Below are 20,353 nucleotides of genomic sequence, written 5' to 3' on the forward strand. Positions count from 1 at the left end.
AAGATTATTAAATAAATATTGAAGATTAAATTTTATTAATATATTAAAAAGATGGGAAATATTTAAAAGAAAGTTTATTAGGTTTTGATATATATAAAAAAGAATGTAAAAAAGAAAGTAAAACTTATTTAAATCAAAAGAATTGAATTTTTAATTTTCTTTTAAAAAATTATTCAATTTCTTTAATTTAAATAATAATTATTTTTTCAAGATTTTTATTCTATTATTATCATCTTCCTATTTATTATTTACTAAAACCTAATCAATTTTCTTATGAAAAGACGCAATAAATTATAAATGAAATACTAAATCTTAAAAATAAAAATAAAATTTTATATATATATAATAAAAACTACACCAAAATATTCAGCTTTTAAATTTATTTATAATAATATATTATAGCTTTTTCGAAAATATTAACCCTTAAGCTTTTAAACCCTAAATAAGTTTTATTAAAAATTAAGAAATTCTAATTTTTCCAAGTCAAAAACTAATTAAGCCCGATTTGGACAAGATATATATCATTCAATTCGATTTATTTTGAAAAGTTCAAAAAAGTTATTTTTAATAAGCTAGCTCCAAAACTAAGCGAGATATTAGTTAATACCAGATAAAATTCTAAAAATAGAACTTAATAAGGAAGAACGCTAGTAAAATAAAAAAAGCATTATTAAATCAGAAATCTTTTCAGAATTATAAAAATATAATTATATATATATAAAAGACCCTAAAAACCCTAAATTTGAGTTAATACCAGATAAAACGTTAATATCAGGTGTATAGGAGTTAGGTGTATAGTAGTTAGTGTAACGGGCTTGGAAGAACTTGAACGAAATATGACATCTCTAACCACATCAATCGAAATTTGTGGCAATAACGTACAGAAATTGGAACAAGAATCCGGAGAGAATATAAAATCCGGTGTTACGGCACTGGATGGACTTCATCAAAATTTCCAATCACTGATGGCATCAATCCAAACTTGCGTTGACAATATGAGGAAAATAGAAAAAACAACAATCTCAAACATAAATTCCAGAACGAAGGAATGGGATCAATTGAATGAGAACGTTAGATCAACTAGTAATATTTTAGAGGAAGTCCAAGAAAAGGTCGAAAACAACACGTCTAATCTTACCAAATGTTTCGATAACCTCGAGGGGATCACTAAAAACCTTTCCTCAAATGAGGGACGATTGACAACTGCGGAGTCCGATATCATCAACCATTTGACCGAAGCAAGTGCAGACCTTACTAAAAGCACTACAGCAATTGAGGGAATTAAAGAAACAATAAACACCTATTCTAGAACAATGGAGAATTCGAACATTGCCCTTCATACATTGAATACCCAGATGGAGAATGAACTTAAGACAATCTGTGAGGAGAGTACTAAAGTTAGACTCGATCTTGGAATAAAGAGAATTGATCAGGGGAAGTTAATTTGGCAGTTCATCGGAGAAAAGTTCGAAACTGGATACGAAAAAACATGTAAAGATATATCAGGAGTTTCTGAACTGATAAAAACTTTGATGAATAGCAAGAAATTTCAGCAGACGGTAGATGGAGGAGAAATACGGGTGACGGAGGTACCACAGGGGGTGGCACAGAACGCGGCATTGGAGAGTGGGGATGGAGAAGAAGTGGGACAAGGCTTACCATCCGAAATTTCCGATAAAAGACCTCGATCAAACGGTGATGATACCGAGACCCCAGGCTCAGCAAAAAGGCGTTGCAATAACGAACGTCAGTCCTCCGATATAGAGGCTCGATGGATATCTATATTTATCGATGGACCGGCTGGTCTAAAGCAAAAGAAAAGTAAATCGCTGGCTTCCAGTCAAATTCCAACTGGTATTCAAGATCTCATTCATGACAGAAGAACGAAAATCAGAACCAGGCCGGATAACGTTGATTTCAACAAAGATAGGCCTCGATTTTGTTTTATGTCTCAATATTATCCATCTTGTGAATGGCCAGAATCAATTAACATGCCGCGTGGAAAGAGTAAGAAAGATAGGGATGCTTTAATAAGGTGGTGGGAGGATAAATGGGTTAATCAGGAAACTACAATGTGTCCTCGGTGTTTGTGGAAAGAAAAAGAGGGGAAGGAGCACGGCGCCACATGCTTTTATTTTACCGATGTTAAAAACGTTATGATTTTTGAGAAAGGTGATTGAATTTACATTGGCTCTAGTATGTTGCTTTCAGACAAGTATTTGTAAAGTTTATAATTTCAATACAAAATCTAATTGTCTCATCGTTTGATAAGTAATTTGGCGACAATTGGATCAAGCCATATAATTTGAAGCTATATAACTTCAATTGTGAAATCATTTACAAATAAATTTGAAATAGAAATAATCGTTTTATAAAAATCATTGATATTTAATTATTTATATTTACAATAATAAAATTATTCACTTTCAATTCTTATTTATTAAGATAGATATAAATTATTTGAATAATATTTAATTCTTAGTTTAAATTTTATTTATTTATTAGAAATGATTTATATCAGGGAGCGATCACCTGATTGGATATATATAATAGATTTACTATTTGAAAAGTATCTAGAATACTTTATACTCTTGTAGATCAATAGGAAAGTAAATCATTTTTAATATTGTATTTCAAATACAAAGATACTTTATTTTAAGATTCTTATTTGTATAAATTTGAATAAGAATAATTATATTTTGAATTCAATTTCAGTAATTAATTTGATTATAACTATTTTATTTCTATTATTTTATATTTATAGAATTCCTATACTTATAGAATTATTAACTTCTTTCTGATTGATATATATTAGATGTATTTGTATAAAACGGGGGTGAGTATTAAAAAGAAATTATCTGATTGAATATATATAATAGATTTACTATTTCAAAAGTATTTGAAATACTTCATGCTTTTGTAGGTCAATGGGAAAATGGATCACTTCTGATAATTTGAGATTTGAAATATAAAAAGGAAAAATGAGAATTTATAGATTTATAGAGATTTAATGAATATATTAAAAAGGATTATTCAATTAGTATATATTAGAAAAACTTTTACAAAATTATTTTTGAAAAGAATATAAATTATTTATAAAGATCTTTAATTCAATAATTATATATTCTTTTTTTGAAAATTAATAAATAAGTTTTTTTTAATAATCTTATATTTTTGATTTTTAGATTTAATATCAATATCTATATTCTATTTTATTTATCCTTATAAGAAAATTGTTTTGATGTTTTGAGATTCATTTCGAATATATAATTCTTATTAAAATAAAAATTTAAATTGAGATTTTGTTTTTGAAAAAAAAAAAAGACTCGATATAAGATTTGAATAATAATAGAAAAGTTTTATTTTATAATTTGGAATATATTATATTGATTTTATATATAATAATAAATTATCTTTTATTCTTTATATGATTTCATTCTTATTTAATATCTTTTCTAGTAAAAAAACTGCGATTTATATTCAAATAGAAATGTAAAACTTTTTATATATTATTATTCTTTATATTATAATCGATATTATATGAAATAAAATACAGATAATAAATTAATGATTTTAATCAATAATAATGTATAGAAAACTAAGAGATATTATTTTCATAGGATTAAATAGTACATAGTATTTTAATAATATGGAATTAGAATTTATTAATATTTTAAATTAAACAAATTACAGAATACATCGTATACTACTTCAATGACTAGCTCTATATGATTTCACTGCTTCTACTAGTTCACATAGTCATCATACAGGACCTCGTGACTATCTTCGCCATACAACAACTGGCTATTTGTCACCTGATGCCCAGTAAAAAGCCGAAAAAGATCGAAAATTATAGATCAAGCGCTCCAATTGGTCTAGCGAATGGTTGAAACACAAGACTATATCCAAAGTTATCTCTCAAGTGGTAATATCTCAATGAAGTGCTCCTAATGGCATTGATATTCTATACGATCTGAGGAGATAATGCACTAATTGTGGTGATGTCACAAACACGCCAATATCGCCAAGGGCAACGAGCTATGTATGGGAGGGAGATAATCTCACAACGGTTTATCTTTACCAAAGCGCTGTGACCTCAAACCTGATGCACGATGATGTATTCACGCATCCAAATCGAAATAATTACTCTTACGCGACTGACAAACTCACTTGAGCACTCCTTTTAATGAGTGGGGACAATCCTATAAGTAGAGAAAATTTCATAGAATCTTCCTTCTTGACTGTTACTGATCGAACATCGAGTTTCAATTCTCAAATCACCCTTGTTACTGCTCCACTATGACTACTGAGGTTGCTGTTATCAGACTTAGGTCACCAATCGAATTAGACCATCCATTCTTTGACGATAACGGAGAATTCAGGGCCATTTTACGCAAATTCAGCGCCAAAGCTGAGTTTAATCGGGGATTTTGGGGCATCGAAGACGAAGATAAGACGTTGTTGAGAGTGTTTTCGAATTGGAGCTCAGCTAATGAACTTGAAGACAAGTATGTGGCTCCTTGGATTCGTCTCTTCAAACTCGCTTACTGTATGCAGTGATTCAATGAGCAAGGACTTCAAGAACGTAAAAGACATCAAGTTTTTTGACATCTATCATGTCGATTTCCTGCCGTCTCTCCCCACAAAGCCCCTGGATCCAGAGATTTCTGGAAATACGATGGTTGAAACCATCTACTTCGGCAAGGACTTCCCGCATGCGGATGGCTGGGTTAGCAATTTCAACCAAAAAGTCCACAACATTCTGAGTCTTCGGGGACATCACTTCAAAGCAGCGAGTGGGGGGTGGGCACGTCAGAGGGCTGTGGCACCCGGAATCATGGACGAATGCTCAGTTTGGTTTGCAATTGTTGGATGGCCCTCAATGCAAGCTCATTTGGAGTGGAGAGATTCGCCAGAGCATCACGAGAATAAGAAGCTGTTGGAGCAGTATAAAGATTGGTGGAAGGGCATTGTCAGGGTTCATTCAAGCATGCACGAGATTTACAAATGCTAATTGGCAAAAAAAATCCTGTATCAAAACAGTATAGAATAGTTTTGCATAGGTGCTACATTCGGAAATCAGAAGGTTTTTCAATGTTATTGGCTGTGTATCATATATCGCTCCTGCTCCCTTCCTAAATCGGAAGTTTATTTTGACGTGAATGCTCGTAAAGTCACGCGCTTTACGCTAGCGTTGTATCTTCACCGATGATCAGCGCTAATGCTTGCTTCTAGGATCTGCAGTGTATGCTAAGCTACAGTTAGGTGTAGATCGGGAAAGCGATATGCTTGACTGTGGCACCTTTATAGCAGATTCCTATAGTCCTAGAGCATTTAATATAGTAGCGTCAACATAAAAGCTCAATAATGATACGACTGCTATGGCATCGAACGAGTTTTTTCGATTGAGAATCTACAAAAAACTACACATTGGGCTTTTTGAATTATAAGAGAACTTACGGTGTACTAATAAGGAGAAATTGTACCAACTCGCTATCGATAGTATGAATACATACACTAGGATTGTTGTAGATATTCTAAGCAATATGAAGCCGTGCTAAAGGCTGGAAATGGCATACGTTATACTATAGCATAAGAATATAAGCCTCGACGATGTTCCAAGATTGCACATCAGGCCACTGTACTCACTTTGCAAGACACTTTATGTAAGACGAATGGATTGGTGCTTGGAACCCAAGCACGAGCCGTGATGTATGATAGTGCCGGGCGCAAATGGGATAGTTACATACTAAGTATAAGATTCCGCCTGTTACATGCTCGATCCAGGAAGCCATCGAGATCTAGAATTTTCGCCTTAGTATTATCGCTGTCAACGATTTTCATATGGATCGCCCGAACAACTGTAATATCAGACATCATGAATATATACCGTGCCAACTTCATCTAGGTGGGGTATCAAAACGATTGCAGGTAGACTTTGTAGTGATGTGGTTCTTTTAGGAGCTGCATCTACCATTCGGCTTAATAGATACTTATCTGTGGTTTTTATGTAAATATACCTTACAGTATTAATATCTACTTGAAAATGTCAGCAGATCGAATTGATGACTTTGTGCACAAAAATCCTTTGCTTTGGCTGTACTATGACACCAAGGTTTACTTTTCCACAACGGCCCGACCCACCCACATACGATATCTTTGTCTAATACCATAGCACAACACTTCTCCCTAGTATGTTTAGTGGCTGCTCACGAGACGAAAACGCCTTTCCAATGTTAGCTTATCATATTGTTAGTCTTGCATCATAAAGTCACTTTTTATTTACAATAGTTCTTTATTCGTGTTTAAGTTTGTAGCTGTGGTGTACTAATGCAGAGATCATAACTCGAACCTTCCGAAACGGTCTGGAAGATGAATCATAACGCTGCATAGGCGCTCGAGCTTTGGAAAGATGTAAGATGGGGAAAGATCAGCTCCCGATTCAAGTGGCTTATGTACAGTAATCATTATAAAATGAGTATAAGTATGTGTGCTATCTGCTGCACTTTGTTGTATCTTGTTGAAGCACCATAGAAACTTTTTTGCAATCTACTGTAATCATGCAGCCCTTCACCTATCTAGTACCCGCGCTCTTCTTCAATGTAAGACCGTAATAAATCTTCCCCAAGGGCCATTTGCTAACTATCCGTGTCAAAAGGCTACTGTCAATACAGTTGTACGTAGACTTGGTGATTCAAATGCACAAATCTAATCTACTACTACATAGAAACCTCTGGGTCACAATTCTTTCGGCGCTGCTCTGGGCTTATTCGAATTCGAGAGCGCTACACTATACTCTGAGCCAGAGGTAAGCCTATTCAATCTATACAAGTTAGGAAAGTGCATTGGCTAATTTAACGCGAAGTTTGACTTCCAATTCAGTGCTTCAGTGGCTTCCGGAATCAATTTCGCAACGACTAACGAGAATGCTGGTATCAGTAGCCCAGACTTTCGCGGGACCGTTGTGCCAAACGATGGTGCCGCACCCTTCCAGATGAAGATGAGCGGAGTTCAACTAGGTAACGAGGCAGTATTGCCAGTTATTTCTGGGAATATACCATCCGGACTTGAGGTCCCTTACGGAACTGTATACAGAGGTCCGAACCAACGCCGATGTCCAAATTACATACTGACAGGTTTAATAGTCCTTACCCCGACGTTTAGAGGAGGTGAATCAAAGTACAAAACTCTGGAAAACTCAGTATTTGTAGCATCAGAGACAGTGTCCGATTCTGGCATTCCTGGAAAGTTTCTTTTAGGGGTCAAGATCTCAAAGGTATTGGCCAGTAGAACAAACATTACTATTGGTGAAGAGTTCAGCGTGTCAATCAGCACATGATTATCGTAAGGATTGGTATGGCATGAAAACGTATTTCATTTCCGTTGATATAACGCATAAGGAGGATCCAAGGAAATACCAGAGAAAAACCAATAATGTGGTAGTTGTAATAGATGAGGATCGAAACCCGGAGAGTAGGGCGTTCAACATGTAGCCTTCTTATTCATTCCAAGATTGCTTTTCTCCATTCGCATCTCATTTGTGACTTACTTCACGATTACTCCAGTCATTCTGTCAAAAGTCCACGAAAAAATTACGGTGTGAACGAAGTGAATGACTTCAATTCAATTACTACTGTAATTTAGCTATGTAATAAAGCCCTAAGCGAATGTAAAAGAGATAAGTCCTTTCAATAATTTTTTATAAGATTTATTATTTTCAATATATAGCTAGCTTTTTAAATAGAATACAATCAGATATATAGAGTCTATAACATTTGTAGATGCTATGTCTTTCTTATTCTTTTCGTATTAATATTAATTAATAATATTATAACATAGTTTAACACCGAGTGGCCTATATCACCGAGTGGCTCATTTCAAAATGCACTAAAATTAAGTCTTTTTCAATATTCTAATTTTAATATCTAATCATTATTTTCAAGAAAGAAAAGAATATTAAATAATAATAAAAATTTAGCTTTTTAGAAATCTAGTTTTTATAGAAGTATTTCTATTATATTATAAAAAAATGGAAATTGTCACGATTTTCGTTACAAAAAATTTATTCCTTTAATAACTATTATAGCCTATACGTTGGTGATTCTATAGCCTGTTACTAATCCGTTGTAACACAAGCCCCCGATCCTCGCTACGCTCGAGTTTAAATTACTAAATTATCAAATTCTATTATTCTTATTATTCTTATTAATAGAATAATAGAATAATAGAATAATAGAATAATAGAATAATAGAATAATAATTTCTTATTTAGTTTCTTCTTATAATCTTTATAAACTTTAATTCTAATTATAATTCAGATTCTAATATTGAAAAACGTTCAAGGCAATTGTGCCTAAGGCATTTACGTTCTCTGCTTACTAATACACCTCTGAATACACCTCTGAATACATCTCCTTTTAATTCAATTTATTGATTCTATTATTATTATAAGGCTTACCATAAAACTAATTGAACTATGAAAAAGCTTTTAATTACTTCAATCTAATTATTTCTTTTTCAATCGAATTTCCTTTTTTTTAAGGTTGTGTATTAGATTGAAATGGTTTCATACAGTTTTCTCTTTTGCTCAACTAGAAAAATTAAATTCTAATCAATAGAAAGTTTCGCATATTATTTATAACCAATCAGAAGGGGCTTTATGAATCTGCAAATATGAAAATGGCCTGCTATATAGATACATGGAGTACATAATTACTTGGTTTGCTTCTACGAATCCATCAGTATACTATCCTTACAGAAGTAGTATAACTTCTAGTTCCTATATATATTATATACACACTCCTCAAGAAGTCTGTTGAATAGTCTCTTCGTCTCCCTCTCTTCTTACTCCCATCTAAAGCCTACCACCCATCCAAATGACTACTGGAATAGCAGTCACTACACTCAGCAGCCCAAGAGTCCATGTTACAGTACTCCATCCCGATCGGTCAACAATCATGCCTGCCCAGATCGAACCAACGAGACCTCCTGCAGCAAAAGCTAGGCAGGAAAGGCCATATGCCTGCGCATATGTACCAGATGAGCCGAAGATACCTGGCATTTTCTTCTCCTTTGCTTCGATCACGTAGGCGATCTCGGCCATTGCAGGAGCCAAAATGATATTGAGACATAAACCTGTGCAGAAAAGAAGGCCGACCAAAAGTACCTTTTGAGCTAAGGTGTTATGTGTCACATACCGCAGACATACGAAAAATGGGCAAGCGAGCAGAAGTGAGGTTGCCGCCAGCCAACGCGTGCCATATCGGTCCGATATCCATCCCGCCACAGGGCTTACAAGAGCGGGTAACGCAATTGGAAGAAATATAAGTCCTGCGCCAATTGAACTCCATCCGAAAGTATCTCGGACGAAGAGTGGAAGAATGGTGTCAAATGATGAAGTGAGTGCCGCTTGCACCAAACTAACACCAATCGCAACTGCAAAACGCTTAGAAGAAAGTAGGGTGAAAGTAGCAGGAACCCTGCGATTGCCAGTCGAGCTATTCCGCCGACTATCTCCTTCGTTGCGGTTTTGAATTGATACGTCCTGATATTCTCTGTTATTATTCGATGTATGCCAGCTCTCATGATTCTCTGGAAGACCACTGGCCTGAGCCGCTGGCTTGCGCTCCACGATTGCTAGCCGTAGTATGGCATCGAGAGCAATCAAAGCAAATGCCATTGCGAAAACCGAATAATAACCTCTGCGATTGAAAACTAACCCACCCAGCAGTGGTGAGAGCAGCACCCCCAGATTTATCCCAATGCCGACGTACCCCATGGCTTGACCTATTTGGTCTGACCCCACCGTATCTATAAGGAGAGCCAGTCCTGCACTCCACACAAGGCCTGATGAGAGCCCCTGAATAATGTGAGCAGCCACAAATATACCAATATTCTTCCCAGCACAAAACATAACAGTACCGCACGATAGAGCCACCAGGCCAGTGAGGAACGGAAATTGTCGAGAGCGCGAGTTATCGGCAAAATATCCAGAGATTGCTGTGATTAAAGTCAGTATTGTGCTAAATTGAGAGAAATGTTTTTACTTACGGGCAGCAACCATCAAGGATGCACTATACGCCGCAAGCATAATGGAGGTCCAGAATTGCACTAAATTAGAAGCACGCAATCAGTCAGTTGTCCTTTTTACCCTCCCTTTGGAAACATCTTTTCCAATCGTAGATGTGCAACCCAAAAGCCGTACCTTTGTCGGCTGCTATGCTCGCCCTTTCAGTGAGAGCGAATGGTAAGACCGGCACTATTACTCCGTATAAGAAGGTGTTCTAAGGTAATTAGACTTTTCTTTGCTTCAGTTTCCTGCTTGTTCGGGGGCTGTCTATCGTACTGCAAATATCGCAACGCTGACTGCTGCGATGATAAAAGCTTTGGAGCTCCTGGCTTTTGATATGACCCGCAAAGCTTCCGAGGTCTCTCTCGACAGTATTTGAGCTTTTAATCCCATTTTGATTGCTTATACAACAATTATGAGCTTTTTACCTCAGTTCCAAAATGTATATTCTGGATTGAATACAAAGTGAATCAAATACAATGAGCTGACTACATATATATGTCTTAAGAGGAAACAAATTTTTTAGAGTTGCAATTTTAACTAGTATGTGTAGGGCTCACAAATGAAAAGAGACTCTGAGTTTATTGAACCATTTGGTGCATTGGTACTAAAATTGATCCCTCCAATAATAGTAGCATTGAAGAGGTCTAGACATCAGTGAATTTCGACTGTACCATACATCTCATGAACCGCTGCAATGGAGAATCTTGTAGCTCTCGTATAGACTGATAAAGTTGGTAGTTGGGAAATGGGAGGTAGCGAGGCGCAGGGGCCATGAGCTAAAGAGACTTTTGCCCACTTGTAGAGCATGAGTCATTATGATAAATTATGATATACTGTTCCGGGCTAAGAATTTAGTGTGGGCTAATGTGTCCGAGGTTTTACCGAGACAGAGACGCAACAATTCCTACAGTACTAACGCACTCCTACTAGCTGGCCGAGTTTTACCCAGAATTCATTAACACCAATATTCAATTCAATTATTATTATTAAATCAACCATTTAATATTTTACTTTAAAATTTGAATATGCTTTTGATTTATATATATATATTAATAATATAAAATCTTATTAAAATATTATAATAGAATCTTTTAATATTTAATATATCAATTATTTATTGTAATATAGATTTCTATTCTATCCTTTATATTTGTTTTCAAATTTATAAATAAACTATTATTCAATGTATTCTAAGCTATTTGTAAAGCATTTTCTAGTTTCTATTTAGTATATTTCGATTTGCTTTTATTCATTGCGATATTCGGAAACATTTCAAAAATATATACTTTTAGGTGTTATTAGATATGTTCTATAGGATTGAGATCGGGATTATAAGGAGGTTAGAGATTGATTAAAGAAATGTTCTTTTCCCAGAATCATTTTAATATCTTATGAGTATAATATATAAAAGCATTATTCTATATAAATTGATATTTTTTATTCAATCTTTTCCAAATAGAAATTAGCTTTTTATTAAGGATCTTAAGATAAGAGTTGATATTATATCTGAATTTCTTATTTCCGAAATCCCTATTTATAATATAAAGCTTGCTTTTTTCGATATTATAAAAACCTTTCTAGATTATAATCTTCATATTCTTATTTATAAAATAAATTTAGATTATATTTCGCTTTTATTTTTAATATAAAATATAAAAGATCTATTCCTGATTTTTTCTCTTTTCCTATTTTATAGAGTACTCATTCAATTAGAAAACTAATCCCTATTCCTCTACTATTCACCTTTTATAATTTAAATATTAGATTAGTTTTTTAATTGTATATTCTTTTATAAGTTCAGGCCTCTTTTTAGTTTTCCAATTGCCTATATCATTCTCCTTAAGAATATATTATACTGTATCTCTATTATAATTAAGAATATATACATTAATGGTTTTTTGATAGATAGATTTAGGGAATATTCAAATATAACCTAATAAGGTATATTCGTTTCAAAATAAATATAATTTCTTTCTAGTCTTTTTAAATAAAATGATTTTATTAATATATTATAAACTTTTTAATATAATTTATTGAATAGTTTTATAAAAGATTTTTAGATTAATTATAATTTGTATAGATCTAATATTCTTTTCAATTTTTTTATTAATTCTATTGTGATTATATAAATTCAATTGTATTTTAGAAATATTATTAAAATCAATTGATTTTAATAGAGTATATTATAATAGTATAATTAATAAAATAAATTATAATATTGAAGAATAAAATGTATTAAAAATGGAAAAAACGTGTTTCGGCTAGTAGGAGTGCACGGTGACTGTAATTTACAAAGCTTTGAATAATTCTTCATTCCCAGTCCAGACACTCCGTTGAATGATTGATTATCAACAGTCCAGTCATCTCGTCTCTTCTACCGCTTTTACCACATACCTATTGTACTCTCAATATCACGCACAATACGCCTTTCTGGTTGACACTCTCGCCTGCCCGATATGAATAGTGCAGCGCCTGGCAAAAGGCAAGATGTCTGTCTGGATATTTTGGGACAACAGCCATCTAATAGGATGTATACACAGGTCTGCCTTTGCTTTCCGGTAGCCGATGATTCCTCATATTCAGCAATCATCGTCAAGTTGACCAGTGGCCTGGATCGACTATCAACTAGCTTTCCATGGATTGCAGGCAAGGTCATCAACGAAGGCTCATGCAAAGACAATACAGGTGTCTATAAAATCCATACATTGGAGCAGACTGATCTTCTTGTCTTGAAAGATCTCAGAGATGAATCCTCGATTCCGACCATGGATACCCTCAGGCGATCCAACTTCCCTTTTGGTATGCTTGACGAAAACATCTTTGCACCTTGCAAAGGTCACCCAGGTGATCAATCAGCATCAGATCCCGCGCCAGTCTTCATCCTCCAAGCCAACCTCATAAATGGCGGCATCATTCTCACATTCGTTAGCCAGCACCAGACAATGGACATGGTTGGTCAAGGGCAGATCATGTATCTCTTGTCAAAGGCCTGCCACAACAAACCATTCACAGAGGAAGAAGTGTTATCCGGTAACCTTCCTCGCCATAATCTTATCCCTTTACTCGATTGCTCTTCCAAACAAGGCCCTGTGGCTACTTGTCAAGCTGTGAAATCCATTCCATCTCAACCCATCTGCAATGCTAACGATATTCAATTCCCACACCCACCTCCATCTCCTGAATGCACCTGGGCCTACTTCACTTTCCCCACTACTTCTCTTGCTGCTTTAAAATCACTTGCCAAAGAGGCTATCACCGGTCCAGATCACATTTCCACCGACGACGCCCTTAGCGCCTTTATCTGGCAATCCGTCATCCGTGCCCGCCTTCCTCGCTTGGGTCCCACGATAAAATCAACATTCGGGCGGTCCGTCGACGTACGCAGTCGTATGAATATTCCAGTAACGTACCCGGGACTCATGAGTAATACGACGTATACTACGTACACTGCCCAGGAGCTAGTTGCGGAGCCGTTGGGCGTTGTCGCATCACGGCTTCGTTCGGATTTGAATCCTGCAACATCAAGTCTGATCTATGATACCCGTGCCCTTGCCACGTTTCTCAACAGCAACCCAGACAAAAATCTTGTCTCTAATACAGCACCGCTTGAACTTTCAACGGATATTATATTCAGCTCGTGGGCGAAGATAGGCATTTATGATCTTGATTTTAATCTTGGATTGGGCAAACCTGAAGCTGTGCGGAGACCGCGTTTCAACACGGTTCAGAGTTTGATGTTTTTGATGCCTAAGACTCTGGACGGCGAGATTGCGGCTGCTATATGCTTGAGAGATGACGATCTGAATAGATTACAGGAGGACAATGAGTTTAGAAAGTATGGTGTATATATTGGGTAACGTGTAGTGCGCAAGAAGATTGATTGCTATGGCAGATCTTGTTGATAATGAAAGGTATGAGGAATTTATAATATTTTTATTATAAGCTCTCATGCTGAGCGTGGGGTACGCGGGGTGTTCCGTCTGATATTTGACAATATTATTGAGTCTAGAACTGTTTTCCCAATCACTAGAATATCTGTGTAGACGAGATTCAGCTTATATTATCTTCGGCGTTACTCAAATGATTCAGTTCTATTATGCTGTGGTTTTCTGACGAGATTTAAAACTTGTGATTTTTCCCCGGATTCAAAAGGCCGATACATTACGAACTTCATCATTTCTCAACGACAGAGAGAGCTCATACAATAGTGTCTATCAACATCTAATTTATTTCATACCTCAATATTCATAAAGACTTTACCCTTGTAGTTTTATGTTATTCAGATAATTATTATTTGGACGAGTTGGGAGTCACTTGGGTACTAAATTGTACACTTCATCATGTCTCGATGATTAAATAAACTTTGGCAAGAATTACCTTTGATTATCACTCCCAGTTACATCTGCATCTTTGAAATGAGCTCACTTCCGTGATTCAAGGTTGGTCAAAAAAATTGAATTCGTAACGAAATAGAGGCAAACAGTAGTATCAACACTATCACTTCACGATTCCTCAATAATGGATGAAGCTACGACTATACAGACTACTGGGAAAGAAAATTAAAATCTTTTTCATCAAGTAGAGATCATACATCTTCTTTCTGCCACATTTGAAAAAATTCCAATTCTCCGTACATCGGTGTCCCGCAGTCATACACATTCGAGATTGATGATTCTACACGATTTCATAGAGATTAATAGTACATAACATACCCAAAGGGATTTTGTATGAAGATTTAAGTGTCAAATTGAGTGGTAATGCACATATAAATAAATTGAAATGACATCAAGAGCTAACCTTAGATGCTTGATGTGATGAGAGAGGAACTTTCATGGGGGACGTAAGTTAGGCTGGCACCCCAAGTCAAGTCTATGAAGACAAGTCTACAATTTAATTTATGCGCATCTTTGAAACATTAAAAGGGATTTTTAAGGCGTTATATCCGAAATAAAAGTACTCAGTCTTTGTAGGAGGTAAAAACTTATATTATAATATATATGATAATAAATATTATAATAAAAGTGAATATGGAAGACTTAGTTCAGTTTAGCTCATAAATGACAAATCGAATATATAGTAAATTGAAGTCAAATTGTATATTGAGACTAAATAAGAACGAATTTGCTTGTTTTTTCTAGGTTTTCTTTAAAGAATATCCTAGGATTATATAGTTTATAATAAAATTCTAATATTTTCTATGCTTATAAATAAAATCGATTTAAATCGAATCTTATAAAATCATTTTATATAATAAAAGGAAATTATAACTAATCAAATTTAATCAATTTAGCAATAATCTTTCATATATTTCCATTCAATTCCATTCCATTCTATTTCATTATAAATCAATCTAATAAGAGATATAATTATATTATTTATATATTATATAATAATATAGCGTTTTAGTAATATATTAATAATTGATTTACTATATCTATTATGGAATTTCATAGGATGGATACCTGTGAAGTGTACGAGGAATTTTCCTGTACCGGTACCTATGTCGGCGATAGTTGGTGATGGAGGCAGCTTTGAAGTAATCGATGGATGCAGAAGATATCCAATATTTCTATAACACAAGCCGGTCAGTCTTTATCAACACTCGCAGGAATGATTGAGTCGTACATGTTCTACAGCTCTAGTTGCTCATCTAGCCTATATAGACGATTAGTGCCACAGTTTCAACGGAGGGATGAGAAATCAAAGGGATTCTCTTCGAATTAATGATTTAAAGAGTAAGAAAAATTGATACCTTTCAGATTCCTTGGCATCACGTCCCATGTTGTCCTTATAACTGTCAGGCATCTTGCGTAGGATCAGTTCTGTTATTGTATCAAGACCAAAACTTTGCCTTATTCAAGAAGCATGTTGGGTGAAGAAGCGGAATGGTTATAAAGAGGGTTGACATATGCCAGATCGGTACTATATTGTTAGTGTTACCCCTCTTAGTTCTAAGAGTTACCACTGCAGATCATTATCCTAAATCAAACTTCAATACACATTGTTTCGCCTCCTTCAATTGAAGCCAATTGTAAAACTGTGACAAATGAGTGCATTTATTACGATGGAATGGGCCTCTGCTCAACTTTACCTCATCCTGCGCACATTTCCCTGTGCAGAAAGTAATTTCCGCATAAAGATATAATCCCGGTCGGCTATTTTGGTCCGCATATCTCAGTAGCACATTGCTGACAGGACTATCTTAGCCATAATTTTGATCAAGTGATAAACTTTCAACTTCATTCCAGTGATTTCAATCGCTCCAGCTTTTTAGTCTGCATTCTCAGAACCTAAGACTATAGTTTTTACATTCCGGTCTGTCTTGTATTCTTTCTACAGTCGCATACCTTGTTTAGATTCTACTCTTAAGCAAAACATCATGGATGTTACGGGTGGACCGCTTATTGGCAAGGCCGTCTCCGGCTTAGCTACGAATTCAATATCGGCGATGGTTATTCTCGTTCTTTTGGCAGTTGCGGCAATAGTTCATTTATTAATATTTGTGAATACTTGTCAATATTTGTTAGTATTTGTTAATATCTGTTATTCGATATTTTGTAAATACATAAAATTTAGGCTAAATTATTAGTCAATAAATTATTTTATCAACAAATTAAGAAAAAATCTGAACGGGCCCTTATTGATATCAGGGGTAGAAAATATTCCCTAGCTCAAAATTCACTAAACATAAAAAGAAAGCGTAAGCTGCAACCGGGCCTATATATCCCGAAAAGGGGTTCGGAATGGGCGGAGAAGAATATGGGTTCGGGGAAAGCAATTTTTTCGGGATATCTTAACACCAGCTAAGGAGTTTAGCTGGCAGGTAAGACTTTGTTACAGGAAAGAGGAACTTGAATCATGGCAATCAAAGAACAGCGTTTAAAGTTTGGAAGCTTGTGTGGAGACGGGGAGTTTTTAATACATCATTATTAGATGCTGATTTCTATCACTGCTTCTGCTGAATTAAGCAAAGCAGCCACTTATCTCGCTCTTGATTGGTTCTCCTCTTGACTCTCTATTGATCAATCTTCTCAACGATATGCAATTTCTCAAAACTACTTTCAACAATTGATTGCACTTTACTTGGCCTATTCATACTTCAAATCACGCAGATATTTCAATTGAAAATTGCTTACATCAGTTTTTTGTTGGGAAACAAAGTACTTCAACGACTGAGTTTTCATTGAATTTTTGCCACCAAATGATAGGGGTATCAGCCATCAAATGCACTTTGATTTTCACAAAGAAACAACATCTTGTTCTCTTCAAACTCCGCTACTTTCAAATTCACCAGTTGAAAAAGAGACTTTCATATCCTACGAACAAGTGAAATTTGAAAATCAATGGACGGAAGGCAATCCACAAAGCATGTAGATATGACAGCTCACTTTCATCCTTTCTTTTTTTTCCTTTGGCTCCATATCTTCTCAGTAGCAAAGTCGAGAAAAATAGAGAAGGGAAATCTAAAGCGATAGCTATAAGAGTGGTCCATAGACGAAAATAGTTTAATCAAAATATTTCCCAAAATTTGATCCACAATTCAGATGATATCATCATCGTGAACCAATATATTTTTCGCCAATTCCTCGTTTGACAGCAGGTCTCTCTGCAATTCTCTCAATCCATTGAAGTAGAGACGGAAATTCTTTCATCTCTTCCTCCGTAAACCCACTTCCTGGCCAATTTTTCACCCATGCCCAAGTCCCAATATCAGCTATCGAGTATTTCCCCTTATCCTTTCCAGCAAGGAATTCTTTTGGTTGCCCTGTGTACTTTCCAGAAAGCTGCAGTTCAAGAACTCCATATACTCGATAGGTTTCCTTTCGAAACCGATCAATGGCAACTAAGTTGTCGTCAACTCATGAAAATAGTTTGAATCCTTTCATGCAATAGAAAACATGAATGCAGTTACTTACAGTTACTTTGTTCTTCAGCCCGGCTAAAAAATCTATAATTTCCTTGATATGGAGCACCACTTCCATGCCAGAAGAATAACCATTGTAAGAGCTCGCTTTGCTCGATCTCATCTATGAAACCAAATTGATGGTTCTTATCTAACCTCAAAAGGTAGAGTAACTCCGCAGAAGTTTCCATCAATGGAAATGGTGGCGATTGAAAATTGTCAATGATGATTGGTATTCGACCTGGTTCAAGCTATTAGTAGCTTGGGGTCTAAAATTAGGAGTATATTTACCATTTGGATTAAGGCGAAGGAACCAATCTTTCTTTTGCTCATTTGTCGACGTATCTCTAATTCCATTGGGTTAGTAGTTGGACTTTGTCGCCATTTTCGAAAAGATTTGGGGGCACTAACAATAATGTAGTCGTCCATTCTGTACCATATGCATCCGCTAACTCTTCAAGCAATATTTGTACTTTCTGGCCATTGGGTGTGTTCTCCGTGACAAGATGGAGACCCTAATTTTGCTTCGTTACTTTCGTGATTATGGTTGAGGAGAATGTCGGCTTACTTTGGCGCTTTTGACATCTAAAGGCGTTTTTTCATCGTATGGCTGAGAGGTCATTTTGAAAATTCTTTGAGTTGTGTTATCTTCGATTTTAGATGGAACGGAGTTGAATCAGCTTCATGAAAATTTGCCAGTTATATCAAGATTCAAGGTCCAATTACTGATGAAGTTTGACATCTTTATCTTGGTGTTCGGTCATAATAATTTGATCCCCTTGATTCTCGCTTATCTTTTTGATAATATGATAGTATTATTAGTCATTCGGGATTATGAGATACAATTTGGGAGCGTTTCGACACTTATTAGGCTCATGAAGTCATTTGGGTGATAATGATATGATATTGAAGGGATTCTCCGAACGCAGTTCTCCGATGTCGATCCATTGATAAGCGATAAGATTGGTCTCTCCTAAGATCGCATTCTTCCGATACTAGAAGCTAGTATAGGGATATGTATTTGATTTTACGCAATTGATAGAGTTCGCTATCAAACTAAAGATATTTAAGAGATTGAATAAGTATTTTATGAAACTACATTTTATTATTATTTCTCATCGACGCTGAAAACATCAAAATTACATTCTTGGGACACAAATACCACCAAAAAATCGAAAATCACTTGAACCTCAACGCAACAAATCATGCAACCATTTCATCTTACTGCCACTGGTTACAATCTCAATTATCTCCCCGAATACATCGCCTTAAGACATGGTTTCTTTCAAGAGCAAGGACTTGACGTCACTGTAAACATACCAACGCCCTGGGATGGTGTCCTTGACGCTCTCGCTGATGGTACAGCCGACATGGCTCTTGGTGGCATCTGGGTACCATCAATGTACCGTGATAGAGTTAAGAACTACACTGTATTCGCACAGATCGCGAATCGATGTCCTCTAGCGTTACTCAGGCGTGGCCATGACGAAGGATTCAAACTCTCTGACATGATTGGGAGTACGGTTCTGATGAAATCCGGAGGTGGAGCTAGCGTTGGTCTTTTCTTCAAGATGCTATTGCGCGAAAACAATATCGATCATAATTCGCTAGACTATATTCAAGATCTTGATGGCATAATGCTGGGCAATTTGTTTCAGGGTGGTATGGGTGATTATTTCATAACAGACAATCTTTCGGCAAGAATTATGGTTGAACAAAACAAAAACATCTCCATCGCGATGGAAATGGTATCTCAGGAAGATGTTCCTTGGAGCGTATATTATCGGGAGGCTGATGGAATCACACCAGAGGTTCTTGATGCACAGAAGCGTTTCTGTATTGGTCTAGCCAAAGGTATTGATTGGGTATTGGAGCATGATGCAGAAACGTTCAAAGATGAACTCGCTGAGCTTTTTCCTTCGGCGCCTATCAATTCTGTTGTTAGTGTAACGAACTCTTTTCGGGAAAATGGCATGTGGACATCTACCGAAATACCCCGTGAGGGATATAAGAGGTGGCAGATTGGTCTTGCTGGTCACCGTTTGATTAAGGAACCATTTCCTTATGAAGTTGTTGTTAACAATGAACCAGCATCTGCGGCGGAAAAATTAAGGGCGATAAAATAGAATTTATATACTTTTGATCATTCTTCGTTTATAGGGTTAGGAATTCTCGAATGTTATTCTGTGTAGCTATTCGCAAACAAAAAATTCGAGTCGATCAACTATCGTAGCCCCCGCTAAAAAATAACTTTCCTTTCAAGTGCATCAAAGAGACGGCGGATAATTCAAGTAATTCTTGTTACTAAGTGATTCATATGCATTTTACCATACTATTTTCTTCGTAGTATCTTGAATGCGATGTTTCATTGAAATATC

At 35.6% G+C, this 20,353-nt stretch overlaps 7 protein-coding genes across 7 annotated transcripts; 5 read left to right on the forward strand and 2 right to left on the reverse strand.

Moving 5' to 3' along the window:
* Positions 1-690: 690 nt before the first annotated feature.
* BCIN_15g00010 (hypothetical protein) lies at positions 691-2,251 on the forward strand. Its single transcript, XM_001548717.2, has one exon. It carries the CDS (start codon positions 837-839, stop codon positions 2,178-2,180), a length of 1,344 nt encoding a protein of 447 aa, XP_001548767.1. The 5' UTR covers positions 691-836; the 3' UTR covers positions 2,181-2,251.
* Positions 2,252-4,260: 2,009 nt separating this feature from the next.
* On the forward strand, positions 4,261-5,071 carry BCIN_15g00020 (hypothetical protein). Its single transcript, XM_024697318.1, has 2 exons — positions 4,261-4,508; positions 4,558-5,071. The coding sequence occupies exons 1-2, from the start codon at positions 4,300-4,302 to the stop codon at positions 5,012-5,014; spliced, it is 666 nt and encodes a 221-aa protein (XP_024553133.1). The 5' UTR covers positions 4,261-4,299; the 3' UTR covers positions 5,015-5,071.
* Positions 5,072-6,476: 1,405 nt separating this feature from the next.
* On the forward strand, positions 6,477-7,513 carry BCIN_15g00030 (hypothetical protein). The gene is made up of 5 exons (XM_024697319.1): positions 6,477-6,602; positions 6,659-6,676; positions 6,728-6,808; positions 6,866-7,097; positions 7,146-7,513. Exons 1-5 carry the CDS (start codon positions 6,561-6,563, stop codon positions 7,337-7,339), a joined length of 567 nt encoding a protein of 188 aa, XP_024553134.1. The 5' UTR covers positions 6,477-6,560; the 3' UTR covers positions 7,340-7,513.
* A 1,187-nt stretch (positions 7,514-8,700) lies between these two features.
* Positions 8,701-10,760, reverse strand: BCIN_15g00040 (hypothetical protein). Its single transcript, XM_001548718.2, has 4 exons — positions 10,346-10,760; positions 10,205-10,283; positions 10,051-10,110; positions 8,701-9,999 (listed from the first exon to the last, which is right to left on the reverse strand). The coding sequence occupies exons 1-4, from the start codon at positions 10,460-10,462 to the stop codon at positions 8,855-8,857; spliced, it is 1,401 nt and encodes a 466-aa protein (XP_001548768.1). The 5' UTR covers positions 10,463-10,760; the 3' UTR covers positions 8,701-8,854.
* Positions 10,761-12,407: 1,647 nt separating this feature from the next.
* Bcayt1 lies at positions 12,408-14,132 on the forward strand. The gene has a single exon (XM_001548719.2). It carries the CDS (start codon positions 12,529-12,531, stop codon positions 13,927-13,929), a length of 1,401 nt encoding a protein of 466 aa, XP_001548769.1. The 5' UTR covers positions 12,408-12,528; the 3' UTR covers positions 13,930-14,132.
* A 3,257-nt stretch (positions 14,133-17,389) lies between these two features.
* Positions 17,390-18,834, reverse strand: BCIN_15g00060 (hypothetical protein). Its single transcript, XM_024697320.1, has 5 exons — positions 18,544-18,834; positions 18,387-18,490; positions 18,267-18,322; positions 17,989-18,216; positions 17,390-17,915 (listed from the first exon to the last, which is right to left on the reverse strand). Exons 1-5 carry the CDS (start codon positions 18,595-18,597, stop codon positions 17,626-17,628), a joined length of 732 nt encoding a protein of 243 aa, XP_024553135.1. The 5' UTR covers positions 18,598-18,834; the 3' UTR covers positions 17,390-17,625.
* Positions 18,835-18,998: 164 nt separating this feature from the next.
* On the forward strand, positions 18,999-20,236 carry BCIN_15g00070 (hypothetical protein). The gene has a single exon (XM_001548723.2). It carries the CDS (start codon positions 19,181-19,183, stop codon positions 20,099-20,101), a length of 921 nt encoding a protein of 306 aa, XP_001548773.1. The 5' UTR covers positions 18,999-19,180; the 3' UTR covers positions 20,102-20,236.
* The last annotated feature ends 117 nt before the right edge of the window (positions 20,237-20,353 follow it).

The sequence above is a fragment of the Botrytis cinerea genome, chromosome 15 (genome assembly GCF_000143535.2).
Source record: "Botrytis cinerea B05.10 chromosome 15, complete sequence".
Classification (NCBI taxonomy): domain Eukaryota; kingdom Fungi; phylum Ascomycota; class Leotiomycetes; order Helotiales; family Sclerotiniaceae; genus Botrytis; species Botrytis cinerea.

What these genes read in the sequence shown, in the direction of transcription:
- BCIN_15g00010 (XM_001548717.2), top strand. Translation starts at nt 837, where the DNA reads ATGACATCTCTAACCACATCAATCGAAATTTGTGGCAATAACGTACAG.
- BCIN_15g00020 (XM_024697318.1), top strand. Translation starts at nt 4,300, where the DNA reads ATGACTACTGAGGTTGCTGTTATCAGACTTAGGTCACCAATCGAATTA. An exon ending in GCTAATGAACTTGAAGACAA is followed by an intron (nt 4,509 to 4,557) that starts GTATGTGGCTCC and finishes TACTGTATGCAG; the next exon opens with TGATTCAATGAGCAAGGACT.
- BCIN_15g00030 (XM_024697319.1), top strand. Translation starts at nt 6,561, where the DNA reads ATGCAGCCCTTCACCTATCTAGTACCCGCGCTCTTCTTCAAT. An exon ending in CACTATACTCTGAGCCAGAG is followed by an intron (nt 6,809 to 6,865) that starts GTAAGCCTATTC and finishes TTTAACGCGAAG; the next exon opens with TTTGACTTCCAATTCAGTGC. An exon ending in TTACGGAACTGTATACAGAG is followed by an intron (nt 7,098 to 7,145) that starts GTCCGAACCAAC and finishes CAGGTTTAATAG; the next exon opens with TCCTTACCCCGACGTTTAGA.
- BCIN_15g00040 (XM_001548718.2), bottom strand. Translation starts at nt 10,462, where the DNA reads ATGGGATTAAAAGCTCAAATACTGTCGAGAGAGACCTCGGAAGCTTTG. An exon ending in TCAGCGTTGCGATATTTGCA is followed by an intron (nt 10,284 to 10,345) that starts GTACGATAGACA and finishes TAATTACCTTAG; the next exon opens with AACACCTTCTTATACGGAGT. An exon ending in GAGCATAGCAGCCGACAAAG is followed by an intron (nt 10,111 to 10,204) that starts GTACGGCTTTTG and finishes CTTCTAATTTAG; the next exon opens with TGCAATTCTGGACCTCCATT.
- Bcayt1 (XM_001548719.2), top strand. Translation starts at nt 12,529, where the DNA reads ATGAATAGTGCAGCGCCTGGCAAAAGGCAAGATGTCTGTCTGGATATT.
- BCIN_15g00060 (XM_024697320.1), bottom strand. Translation starts at nt 18,597, where the DNA reads ATGACCTCTCAGCCATACGATGAAAAAACGCCTTTAGATGTCAAAAGC. An exon ending in TAGATGTCAAAAGCGCCAAA is followed by an intron (nt 18,491 to 18,543) that starts GTAAGCCGACAT and finishes AAGCAAAATTAG; the next exon opens with GGTCTCCATCTTGTCACGGA. An exon ending in GGCTGAAGAACAAAGTAACT is followed by an intron (nt 17,916 to 17,988) that starts GTAAGTAACTGC and finishes ACGACAACTTAG; the next exon opens with TTGCCATTGATCGGTTTCGA.
- BCIN_15g00070 (XM_001548723.2), top strand. Translation starts at nt 19,181, where the DNA reads ATGCAACCATTTCATCTTACTGCCACTGGTTACAATCTCAATTATCTC.